At 48.0% G+C, this 13431-nt stretch overlaps 1 protein-coding gene across 2 annotated transcripts in view; it reads left to right on the top strand.

The window, feature by feature from the left end:
* The window catches only part of Armc2 (armadillo repeat containing 2), a 107784-nt gene extending 98682 nt beyond the window's left edge, over positions 1–9102 (top strand). For both annotated transcript variants that reach the window (NM_001432282.1, NM_001432283.1), the window contains exon 18: positions 6965–9102. In NM_001432282.1, the coding sequence (NP_001419211.1) occupies positions 6965–7122 (158 nt within the window). In that variant the 3' untranslated portion in view covers positions 7123–9102. The remainder of the gene's footprint in view (positions 1–6964) is intronic.
* Positions 9103–13431: the final 4329 nt, after the last annotated feature.

Below are 13431 nucleotides of genomic sequence, written 5' to 3'. Positions count from 1 at the left end.
GAAGCTGTTTTGAATGAAGTCATGATTTCAAATGAATCTATTTAATTAGTGGCATTGATTATCATGGGGAGAAGGGGCTGTGAATCGGTTTGACACCACAGTGGGGTCCTCAGACTTGAAAGGTACTAAAGCACATAAACTAAAGATCATTTTCTTCTTTAACTTTTCTCTGTTTTTGGAACTTTTTTCAACCTTGTTTAGATCTAAAAACTAATTGAGGTCATCTGATGAGTGAATGATTTTGCGGACTCTATTCCGCATGTGCAGGTCGGGTGGTGGTCATCCAGTTATATGAACCAGCAGAGCTACGTGGAAAAGCTCAGAGTAACTAAGAAGCCATGGGCTCGAGTCCTTCTGGCTTGCATTTGCGGTGTCATTTGAATACTGAGTCTCTCTTTCATTGTGCGTCTTTCTGTCTCTAAAACGAGAGTGCGATGGACTCTGCTCAGTCCCGGAAAGGCTTAGACAGTTGTCACAACAGAAGCATTATAAAAGACCTCAAAGTCTTCCAGTCAAACAGCCCCAAAATTTAGGTTCTCTCTTTAGCCTTTGTAAATTTTAAAACCATGGGCTTAGCCTCTTGACTTACTGTTCTGCTGCCGGGAAGAGACACCATGACCACAGCGACTCCTACAAAAGAAAGCATTGGCTTTCTTACTCCTTCAGAGGCCGAACACATTATCATGGCAGCACCCAGACAGACAGACAGACGTGAGAGTGCTACATCTCCAGGTATTTTAGAAGGGGAGAGAGACTGGTCCTGGCTTAAGCTTTTGAAACCCCAAAGCCCTCCTCAGGGACACGCTTCCTCCAAAAAGGCCACACTTCCCTAACAAGGCCACACCTTCCAGTCCCTGTCAGGTAGTCCCACGAATGGCCTTCAGATCTGTGAGCCTATGGGGGCCACTCTTGGTAACACCAGCATGCCTCTCTAAGTTATGTTTTTAATCCCAAGTTCAGTTAATTGATGCCTTCCGTTCAGAGTGCCTAGGAGTGAATGTTCACTTACACCAATAGTCTGATACCAGACAAGACTGCAAGGTCGGCTGCCATGCATATGAACGCTAAGGGATGCGGCAGAACATCACAGGACAGGAACAGAGGTCCCTTAGTTACTTGAAAGAATCAGATCTACTTGGCCATGATGGAGTTTGTCATAAAGGTATATGCTCTCCTGTGTGTACGTGCGTCAGAATTCAAAGAAGAATGGGTCCAGTTGCAAATAGTTGAAGTCCTCATGGACACAAAGTTTCTCAGGCAGCAGGAATCAGGGATACCTGCACCGGTTGTCTGAGCTCGGAAATCAGCTGCAGAATTAAGACCGCAGGCGGGTCTGGCGCAGCCTTAGGAATTCTGCTTCAGGAGCTCTGGGTCCAACCTGAGAATCCACGATTTAAATACTTGCTTGGCTGAGTCCAAAGTGCAGAGTCAGCGTTGGGAATCCTTGCTCTAGCTCACGACGACAGTTCAGGGAAGAATTCGCAGGAAGAAGAAAGCCAGGAAAATGGTATCCTAGAGTCTCCCGAGGGTTGCTTGGCACCCGCCATCCTCAGGACCCTGGTCCCTCTAACCACATTCCCCTGCCTCAGGCTTCCGCTTCCACACCCAGTGTTTGTTACAGTGTCTCCTTTGCTGTTGACAGTCTTCCCCGTGTCTCCCATTCAGGGAGAAAGATGTGGCTGGTTTAGGGAGCCACTCACCAGTAAGCTGAGCTTTCATTTTCTTCCCCGAGAGACTGGCCTTTGCTGTCTAAGCTTGGGACAGTGAGCTGTGAGCGACAGGCATGTCAGGAGCCACCTGCAAGGGCCAGCCAGAAAAGTGTGTTGGGGCCAGCTCCTGAGCAGGGACAATTCCCAGGAGGCATTTGGTTGTAGTTGGCCTATGGCCACACTCCATTCCCAAGTTCCCATGGGACTGTTGTAGCCTTTGGCCCCCACACATGCCATACACCCACCCCCTTGGAGGTTCTCACAGCCTTTGAAGCCTGCTGTGGAATCACAGGAATCCCAGGCTGCTAATGAGTGGCTGGTCATGAAGCATGGCCTCTGGGATCTCTCCTTTATCGTGGCTTTGCCCCCTGAAGCCACAGGAGGGAAATCACATCACTTGATAAGAGCTGTGGATTGGCTACAGGGGGTGCTAACGTCCTGGTGAGTGGTGTCGATGTGGTGCATTCCTCATTCACATTATGATGGCCATTCAGTTGTCCAGGCCAGCCACAGATCTGCTCTGCGAGCATGTCTGTACTTCTTTCTCCTTTTCCCAACGTCCATTCAATACTCCCAGTGTGTATTTGAGGCCGTTAGCTAGGTGCGGTCCCTTAGGAGAAGGCGAGTCTGGGAAGTTTCACGATCTGCCTAAGGCCCCATAGGAAGTGGTGGGTCTTTTCATCAGAGGACACCTGCCCTGTGTTTTCCTCTGGTTCTTTCTGCGCCCAGCACACATGTCTCCGGCAAATCCCGGTCAGGGGCGCTGTTGTGTGGAAAGCTAAGTCAGCTCAGTTTGATCAGGGAGCCAGCTCACCGGGCAGAGCATAACCGGTTTCTTTGCATAATCCTCTTCTTCTTCAGGGGTATGAATGCATGTGCACATGTGTGCATGCGGGGGCCACGGCTGAGGGTTGAATTATTCTTCAAGCCAGGGTCTCTCAGTTAAACCCAGAGCTCACTGCTGTGGCTGTTCTCAGGAGCCAGCCTGCTCCAAGGAGCCCGTGTCTAAGCCTTTCAGGACTGGAATACAGGTGGGCTGGCACAGCCAGCGTTTTGGGGTCTGAGGGCCTGAACTCTTGTCTTCACACTTGTTAACCACTGAGCCATCTCCTCAGCCCCTCCTTGTGAATCTTGAGGCCTGGGCTTTGTGGGCTGTGTAGTCTGTGCTGTGGCTCTCAGAACTCGCCTGCATCCAAGAGCCATGGCTGTGCTGTGTCAGACAGTGCCAGTGAAGTGGGCACTCGGGGGCAGGGCATTTGACCTCCAGTCCTTTTAAAAGGAGCTAAAGATTAGAATGGCCGAGATAAAAGCAGAACAAGGTTGAATCACAAAAGTGTTGGTTTTGAAAATATATGTGACAAAAATAGAGTTCTGACAGTTACCTAACTGAAATAAAACTCAGAGAGTGACAGTCTTCAACATAACCATATAGTCTAAAACTTCCTAGTAACACACACACACACACACACACACACGCACACACACACGCACAGGATATAGTATATTCATATATATAATTCGATATTCAATATTAACATTCAATACATTATGTAATGTATATACGAATGTATGTTCAGTGTATCTATGTGTGTCTGTGTGAGTGTATGCCACAGTGCATGTATACACAGGAGCCCGAGGAGGATGTTGGATCCCCTGGAGCTGGATGGGGTGATTGTGAGCTGCTAGGAACCAGGCCTCTGCAGGAGCAGTGAGCATTTATGTTTTAACCACTGAGCCAACTCTGTAGCTGCCAGAGTCATTTCTTACAAGTACAGCTGATGTGTTTACCTTGGGGCCCACGTAAAGTCCTTTTACGAAGCTGCCAAACAGAGGCAGATGTGTAGACTTTACTTGTGTGAATTTATTGTTGTGATGTCGTGTATAGCTTAGGTTTTGTTGTGCTGGTGGTAGTGGTGGTAGTGTGGCTGTTGCTGGTGTGTGTGTGTGTGGGTGTGTGTGTGTTTGTGTGTGTCTGTGTGTATATTTGTGTGTGTCTGTGTGTTTGTGTCTCTTTGTGTGTGTGTATGTCTCTGTGTTTGTGTCTGTGTCTGTGTGTCTGTGTGTGTCTCTGTCTGTGTGTGTCTGTGTGTGTGTCTATGTGTGTTTATATGTGTATCTGTGTGTGTGTTTGTATGTGTGTGTCTGTGTCTACATGTGTGTGTCTGAGTATGTGCATCTCAGTATGTGTGTTTGTGCATGTTTGTGTGTGTCTGCGTGTGTGTGTATGTGTGTCTGTGTCTGCATGTGTGTGTCTGAGTGTGTGCATCTGTGTGTGTCTGTGTGTGTTTGTGTGTGTCTGTATGCGTGTCTGTGTGTGTTTATGTGTGTGTCTGTGTGTGTTTGTATGTGTGTCTGTGTCTGCATGTGTGTGTGTGTGTGTGTGTGTGTATGTGTACACACTTGAGTATGCCATGGTACACATATGGAGATCAGAAGACAATTCTGGGGGTCAGTTTTTTCTCTTCTTCCATCATGTGGACTTTGGGTTCGAACTCAGGTTTATGAGGCTTGGCGACAGGCACTTTAACCTGCTGAGCAGTCTCACTGGCCCTGGACTCAGCTGTGTGTGCTGGACTCAGCAGGTGTGTGCTGGACTCAGCCGGTGTGAGCTGGACTCAGCAGGTGTGTGCTGGACTCAGCCGGTGTGTGCTGGACTCAGCCGGTGTGTGCTGGACTCAGCCGGTGTGAGCTGGACTCAGCAGGTGTGTGCTGGACTCAGCCGGTGTGAGCTGGACTCAGCCGGTGTGAGCTGGACTCAGCCGGTGTGAGCTGGACTCAGCAGGTGTGAGCTGGACTCAGCCGGTGTGAGCTGGACTCAGCCGGTGTGTGCTCACTCACCAGAGGTACTTGGATGCTTGGCCTCAGGTTTTGTGACAAAGCGGAGAGTGGGAGCTGGCTTTCTGGATTAGATCAGGGTCTGCCCATCTATGCACCACAAGTTCCAAACTCAATACCTGATGCAGTCGATGTGTCTTGATGCACTCTAATGGCTGCATGTTTCTTACCGGTCAGTCGATATTTAACTTTTCCTATCCCATCTCTCCTGACAATGGCGTCAGGGTGATCTGAGTACTATATATTTCTATATATGCTAGGTACCAGAGTGTTAATGTTAGACTGAAACAAAAAAACGGAGAGCATGCCAAACCGCCAAATCCATCCCCAGCCCCGACGGAGGGGAAAATTATAACGATCCCCACGACTTAGAACGAAACACCTTGGGAAATAACATAAAACAGACTTTGCCGAAAAATGTTTAATGCTCAGAACTAGAACAGGAAGATGGTCTAGAAGTTTGGAGTCGGTCAGTCTAGCAGGCTCTTCTTGCCCAGAAGAAGCCAAACAGGAAGGCCTTTGAAGGCCTGGAACCCTGGCAGTGCCCTCCCGGTGTGAGGCCCAGGTTTATGTCAGCAGTGGAGAGGGCCAGGTTTGTTTACAAGGTCTCCATGGAGGCCCGGCTTGTGTCTGAATGGAACTCTTCAGAACTTCGTAGTTCTGCCCTTGATCCTGAGGGGCAGAGGCCATACAAACAGGGATCCTTCACCCGCTTATCTAATGCTGGTGACACTAACGCCCTCGGTGCCAGGTATGCGGAACAGATAAGCAGCGTCTGCTGCTGACACTGTAAACAAAGAGTTGGGCACTCTCCAACCGGCTTTAACTGGCCCTGGAGCAGCTTGCACAGTGTGTGAGCAGCAGGATTTGTGGTCCCCCTGAGACTCAGTGGTCACCCCATAGGTTGTATAGCTTAGGTCCCACCTCGGAATGACAGAGCCAGGGTACAGTCCCGAAGTCTGTGAGGCCCAGTAGGAGCGTGCAAAGAGGGGGGGGCAGTAAAGCTTTGGGGAGACTTAAGAGGGTGTTTCCAGATTCAGTGCATTCTTACATTAGGAAGCAAATTAAACTTTCATGTTGCATTTTATTTCCACAGCGCTTTTCCGCATTTTTCACCGTCTCTTTGGGGACTCAGAGTTTCAGTGTCCCCAGTTTTGTTTTGTTTTTTGTTTTGTTTTTTGTTTTTTTTTTCTGGGACCTGTGGGGTTGGGGAGTGGCTCTTGTGTCAAATTGGCCCATTTGTCCAAAAGAGCATCCGACTCCTTTCCTACCCTCAGTCATTAAACGATCAGTCCTTCAGTGGCTCGAGCGAGGAAGCTCACTCGAGGAAGCTCGAGAGAGGAAGCAGTATTCTTCGTTTATTGTGAGAACTTGTGATGTTTGGATGCAAACTAGTAAGCGAAACGAGATCATTGAAAGAAAAGTTCACTTCGATCCAAAGATTTTTTTTTCTAAAAACAAAACAAATTCTTGCCCTCTTAAATTAAGACACTAAAATGTACGTGTTTTGCAGGGCAGGCTGGCACCTGCTAGCAACACCCCCCCCACCCCCCCACCCCCGGCGCTGAGCACTGCAGAGGCTGGGGGGGGGGGGGGGGCTGCAGCTCCAGGCCCTTTGTCCTGAGCACTCAGTAGAGACTCAAACCATCTCTGGCTTCCGTTCTAGGAGATCCTGTGCCCCTTCGACCTCCACAGACGGCAGACATGAACTTGGTGCACAGGCAGACAATCAGGGCAGACACCCAGAGATACTCATAATGTCAATAATAAAAAATAACCGGTGGCACATGTCTTTAATCCCAGCCCTCTGGAGGCAGAGGCAGGCAGATCTCTGTGAGTTCGAGGCCAGCCTGGTCTACAGAGTGAATTCCAGGACAGCCAAGGCTACACAGAGAAACCCTGTTTTAAAAGACACCCCCCTGGGGCTGGGGATTTAGCTCAGTGGTAGAGCGCTTACCTAGGAAGCGCAAGGCCCTGGGTTCGGTCCCCAGCTCCGAAAAAAAGAACCAAAAAAAAAAAAAAAAAAAAAAGACACCCCCCACAAAAGAACAACAACAAAAGATCTAAAGTAAACACACACACACACACACACACACACACACACACACACACACACTTAAATCTTTGTGAAGTTCATTAAAATAGCTTTCTTTCTCAGGGTACAGCGGTATAAGCCTGTGGTCTCCTCTCCTCCCAGGAGAGGGGAGTCACGTGAGTCTAGGAGATATAGATTAGCATAAAAGATCTGTCTCAAAAACAGACACACGCCCATTAATCACAAATCACATCTGTGTGGCCCCATCATGGTGATGTTAAAAAGGTGACCCAGAGTGACGGTTCTGTCACGGGGGATGAACTCTGTGCAGTGCAGTCACACGTCAAGTAATAGTTGTCATTTTGATTTTTTTTCCCTGATGCAGATGAAGAACTAGCCCTGGATAGCAGTTTTGATCAAGACTTAAAAAGTTACCACAGACTCCACTGGGAGACGGAATTCAAGCCCGTGGCACAGGAACTTCTAAAGCGCATCCAGAGTCACCACACGCTCCTGGAGCCCCTGCCCGTCCCTTCTTTCTAACATGACGCACTCAAGGCAGAACCGGGAGGTCAGATCTCCCTCCTTCTCGGGAAATGGTAAAAGCACGAAAGCTTTTCAGTATTCACACACGTCGAGCGTTTTTAAAGTACTGATTTTAGCGAGTAGCCTAAGTATTTTGAAAGAAATAAGCATTTCTTTTTCTAGGAATTACAGAAAACAGATATATATATATATATATATATATTTTCTGCTATGCGAGGTATGAGATGGAAATATATGCATTTCTAAGACTTCTCTTTCTATTTGCCTCGTACTCACTTAGAAAAGAGCCTTTAAAATCCCGGTTTGACGACTTTGGGATGAGCGGGCTCCATCAGGTCACTAGCTAAGGGACGGCACAGTGGAGACGGGGCCTTGTCCACGGGAGAGCAGCCCACAGGGGAGGCACACACACTGACCGCTGCTGCAACTCTTACTACATCCAGAAATAAGTTTCTGTCCTCGTCCTAAGAGAAGGAGTAAGCAGAAAGTAGAGAGAACTACGTGGAGATGTAGCTCGGTGGCAGATGACCTGACCACCGGGTTCAGGGCCCTGGGATTGATCCCCAGCAAGGGAGTGGAAGGAAATACTGCTTCAGGTCATTGTCCTTATAGATTCTAGGGGTTTTCCCTTCGTTTGTGTGGATGTCTGGCCGGCATGTATGTTTGTGCACCCTGTGCATGCAGTACCTGTGGAGGCCAGAAGAGGGTGTCAGATCCCCTGAGACTGCTGTCATAGATGGTTGTGAGCCTCCGTGCGGGGGTGAGACCTGAACTCAGGTCTGCTGTAAGAGCAGCTAGTGCTCTTAACCACTGAGCCATCTCTCCAGCCTCTACTTTTAAAATATTTTTAAATTTTTTATTTGTGTCTCTCTGAGTAAACATATGTCCCGTGTGTGTGTGTGTGTGTGTGTGTGTGTGTGTGTGTGTGTGTGTGTGTGTTCCCTTGAATCCAGAAGAGGGTGTCAGCCCCCGGAACTGGAGCTACAGGTGGTTTTGAGCTGCTGGACTCGATTGCTAGGAGACAAACTGAGGTCTTCTGGAAGAGCAGTAAGTACTGCTAACCACTGAGCCATACGGCAGCCCCACTTATCTACTTCTTGAATGAAGCAGGACAGATGAAAAAGTACCTTTCCTTTCATTTGAAACAGTGACTGAATCAGATGGTTGTCCTCCTTATTAGACTGTAGCCAAGAGAGATGATATAACAGGTTAGAAAGTACAAGGTTAGCTGTAAGACGAATGTTTGTTTCCCATCTCTCTGCTGGGGAGGAACCGCCTTAGACAATTGACTAAATGTCTCGAGTCATACTATAAAGTGAGAATATTACCTCTATTTTAGTGTACGCGTTAGTCAGGGTTCTTAGAAATATATATATTTAGAATATATATACATATATACATACATATATATATGTTCGTGTGTGTGTGTGTGTGTGTGTGTGTGTGTGTGTGTGTGTGAAACCCAACAATGGCTGCCTGCATTTTGGAGAATGTGAGAAGCCAGTATCTCACCAGGTCCAGGAGGCAGAATGCCTCAGCAGCCTCAGTGTGGCGCTGAAGACCGGAAGGATTCCTGGAGAGCATCTGGGCTTCAGTCCCTGCTAGAGACCGAGGAAGGAAACTGGATTCCCAAGTCAGTGAGGGAGCAGTAGTGGCAAAAACAGAGTGGGTACGCTCGCCAGCCAGTGCAAAAGTGGGAAGGCAAAAGCCTGTGCTTGCCTCAGACCTCTTTGTACCTGGGTTGCCTGAGGGAGAGCTGCTGAAACTGAGGGGAAGGTTGTCAGGAAATACCTGGCAGGCAGACTCATTGGTCCCAGAGCTAATAAGGTTGACCACCACCATTAGCACACATCGAAGTTTGGGGCGTAGCCTCAGTCAGCAGGTTTGGGCACACGCTGTAATTATGACGGAAGCCTGCTCGCTCGCTCGCTCGTCTCAGGAGGATAAATCTGTCTTTGAATAAATTATTCAAAAAGACCAAGCAGTTGTGGTTGTGTGTGTTAGCCCCTCCTCGACAGATGAAGGCTCGCTGGTCTCAGAGAGAGCTTTAGGAACAGCTTATTTTTGACCCCAAATGTGACCTTGGGAATGGAGGCAGGCCAGACTGAATGGGTTGCTGAAACTTCTCAGCCTGGTCAACATTTCCAGAATTAGGCAGATTTTGCAATGGCGAATTCTAATCCACCTGTACATGCAGGTAGGCTCAGCAGAGGAAGTCCCTAAGAGCTCGGGGCCTTCGGGTCTTAAGAAGGAAAATCTCCTTGATCCGTGGGAATCTACCTGTTCCTTTGGTTAAAAAGAAAAAATAGTCAAATTCTGCCCTACTCAAAACATGTCCCTCCCCCAATGTGTGTGTGACTACTAGCTGAGGTGGGGCGGTCTCCTCCTCACAGGAAACACATCCCCTGAGACTCAGGTAGGCTGCGCCCTTTGTGTCTGCCTATCTGCAAGTGTCCTGGGGGAAGGGCAATGACTAAAACCCTAAAGTCTTCCATTATTATTCTTTTTTAAAAAAATTTGTGGGGCTGGGGATTTAGCTCAGTGGTAGAGCGCTTACCTAGGAAGCGCAAGGCCCTGGGTTCGGTCCCCAGCTCCGAAAAAAAGAACCAAAAAAATAAAAAAATAAAAAAATTTGTGTGTGTGTGCCTGTTTTGCCTGCAGGTATGTCTCTGCCGCCAGCATGCTGGCACCTGTGGAGGCCAGAGAGGGCATTACGTTCCTTAGAACCCGAGTTACAGATGGCTGTGAGCCACCACTGGGTGCTGGGAATCAAACCCAGGTCCTCTAGGAGAGGGCTCTTGTTATTTTTATACATACTCAGAAATGGTGTCTCTAATAACAAAAATCCCACAGTTTGACTGATTGACAACAGAAGTGTATTCCTCATAGCATCTGGTTTTGGCCAGTTCAGTTCTCCTTGGGGTCCTTTACATATTATCAACCACATGCAGGATTTACAAGCATTTTCCACCTCTCCACAGGCTGCCTTCCGCTCTAGTGTCCTCAATCTATGCAGCTGTGCCTGGTTTTGTTTTTCCTCTTGCTGCCTGTGGTTTTTGAGTGTCACCGTACAAGAGAAGTTCTGGCCAAATCTAATGCCACGAAAAGGTTCCCCAGTGTTTTTCCTAGGAGTTTTGTACATTGAGGGAGACCTTACGGTTACATCTTTGAAAATCTTTTTTTTTAACATCTCTCTCTCTCTCTCTCTCTCTCTCTCTCTCTCTCTCTCTCTCTCTCTCTCTGTGGTGGGGGTGGTATGTACTCGAGAAGGACTTTTGGGAGTTGGTTTTTGTCTTCCATCACATGGGTCCCCGGGATTGAACTCAGGCTGGATGGGCAAGCACCCCTAACCACTGAGCAATCCTACTGGCCTTGAGTTATTTTCTGTATGTGATGAAAGGCAAAGGCCCAACTTCATTTCTTCCACGCAGTCATCTTCCTTTTCCAAAACCATTTGTTGAAGGGACTGTCCTTCCCTCACAGGGTGGCCCTGGCTCATTCGCCGAGGACTGTTTGTCCATATATACATTTGCTGGTTTCTGGTTCTCCACAGATGTATTCTCCCACTCCATTGGTCTCTTGTCTGCCTCTATGCTATTATATGTGCACAGTACCCTGCCTGACTCATTTTAGAGAGAACACTGACTCTGTCCTTTTCTCCCCCCTCCCCACCTCTTTTTGTTTTGTTTATTCAAGGTACTTTGGGGTTCAAGGTGCATTTTAGACCCAGGCACAGTGAAACAGGTCTGCTCAGAAGGAGCCGGAAGCCATCCTGGGCTACATAATGACATCAAGCCTAGCCTTGGCCACTAGAGAAGGCCATCTCAGAATAGAGTAAGCAGCAGGCAGTGGGTAGGAACGGGCCAGAGCATTCGACTAGCGTGTGCGGCCCTACGTTCCACCTCTGGCACTGAAGAAATTGAGAAAGATGTAAGTTTTGGAATATGATTTCTCTCCTGCAAAGCACTGTCCCTGAGGAGCAGTAGTAACTGAGGTGGATGTGCGATTGCTGGATGTGGCACGCGCATCGGAGCCATACGATAGGTCTTCTAACCCAGGAGCACAGCTTTCATTTACTGAGTTTTTAGTTTCTGACACTGTTTCATAATTTCCAGAATAAAGCTTCTTCACGGTGCCTACACGTGTTCAGTCTGTGGTAACAAGATGCCTGGTAAAGCATGGACACTCCCAGTCCCGGAGGCTGCAGAGTCTAAAATCAGGGCACTGGTCCTGATGCAGGCATAATATACATGTCTAATGTATATAAAGTTGACTGAATATGTGCATTACATATGTTGGGTGTATGTGTGTGCACGCCCATGTGTGTGCGTGCGTGTGCGTGCGTGTGCGTGCATGTGCGTGTGTGTGCGTGCATGCCCGTGTGTGTGTATGTGTGTGTGTGCATGCGTGTGTGCGCTCGCACAGGCTGCCCACGCGCATGCATCTGTACTGAAGTTGCAGGGAGACACACTGTGGAGGTGACAGGACATTGCTGAGTCAGCTCTCTCCCTCTCCCCTCTGAGTCCTGGGGATGGAGCTCAGGTTCATTCATGACAGTGAGCACCTTTACCACTGAGCCATCCTGACGGCCTGCTAATTTCAACTATTTGATGTTTCTGTCTAGCTAATGTGGGTTATCAATTTATCAACCTAGTTAGTGTGGTTCATCAATTGTGTTGATCTTAAAAATAACAAACTTGGTTGATTCTTAATGCCGTTTCTTTTCCCTGGTTTCTCCAATAGGATTGATTCTTCTCTTGTTCCCTCCCTCCCTGTTCTCTGTTTTCCTCCTCTTCTCTTTCCTCCCTTTCCCTCAGCAATGCTCCTTTAAAAAAAAAAACGCATTTATTTATTATATAAGTACATTGCAGCTGTTGTGAACCATCCTGTGTAGTGGGGATCTGAACTCAGGACCCCTAGGAAAAGCAGTCAGTGCTCTTAACCGCTGAGCCATCTCTCCAGCTCATGCGGTGCTCCTTTTAAATGTACTGCAGCCTCCACTCCAGCCCTTCCTGCAGCCAGTGCACTGAGGGGCTGCATTTTAAATTTTCTTTTGAGAAGAGATGCTTGCAGATTTCCTGATCTCTCTCTCGACTTGTCAATGCTGTGTTGTCCAATTTTACATCCTCGTAGGTTTTCCCATGTTCCTTGTGCTGGTGATTGCCAGCTTTGTGTCACTCATCAGCATACAGGTTAGGGTGTGTCTGCCCTGGCAGGCCTGGGCAGTGCTCATGCACACACAAGAGTGGCTTCTGCTGTAACCAGATGGACGGTTCTGTGTGTGTGTCAGGGCCTCCTGTGCTGGCCAAGCCCTTTCCTTCCTCTCTGACCTTTGGTCTGGTGTCTCCTCACTACTGCGAGTGGGTCACCGATGTCATGGGCTGATACGGTATGCGTCAGTTTCTGTCTTCTGTTTTCCCTGTTAGAGCTCTGATGGCTGACTATGTCTGTGTGTCCATTTGTGGCTGGCACACTTGTGGAAAGAAAGGACTTAATCGTCAACTAGCTTCTACGCTGCTCGTAGCCCTTCCGCCCTCATTTTCTCTCTGCTGTCTTTGGGTTTCACCCTTTATTTCTGTTTTAGTGACACACTTTTTACTATCTGTTCATCCCCTTCTGTATTTCTTCTGGCCACGTTTTCTTTGTGGTTACCTTGGGAAACAGAAAAGAGTATACGATCTATTTTTAACTGATAACAACTTTAGCACACGGAAACTCTGCCTTTGTAGTCCTACCTGTGCCTCTGTCCACACACTATCTTCATACTGCATTCCCATTTATTTATGTATTTATATTCTCACTTCTGCCAGTTTTGAACTCTGTATCAGAACAGTGGGTATAAGTCACACAACCCAAGTGACTTTGTCATAAACTCCTTCATGGTGACCTTTCCTGAACTTTGATGTCATGTGGCCCCACACTGGAGAGACCACTGCCCATACTACCCCGTTTTTTTCTTCCAGATGAAGGTTCTATGTAGGGCTGGCCTAAGGTAATGAATCCCCATAGCCTTGGCGTCTGTGGAAGTCGTAACTCCTTCACCTTGGGACCCCTGGCTGCGTTCCTGATGGTCAGGTGCTTTCTTTTGGTAGTTCTGTGTGTCCGCAATGGTTTCTGCTGGGAAGCTACAAGTCTTAGCACCCTTACAGGTAGTGAGTTGATTTTTCATTCCTTGCCTCTAGGCTTGTTTCGAATTCTCAATAATTGGATTATACAGTGGTATTCAGGCTTCCTTATGGGCTCTGTGGCTTTATCTTGTGTGTCACTCCCTGAGCTTCTTCAATTACTATCTCTAGTTCCTCCCTT

Source organism: Rattus norvegicus, chromosome 20 (assembly GCF_021556685.1).
Source record: "Rattus norvegicus strain SHRSP/BbbUtx chromosome 20, alternate assembly SHRSP_T2T, whole genome shotgun sequence".
NCBI lineage: Eukaryota > Metazoa > Chordata > Mammalia > Rodentia > Muridae > Rattus > Rattus norvegicus.
This window is presented reverse-complemented; position numbering and strand designations above follow the sequence as displayed.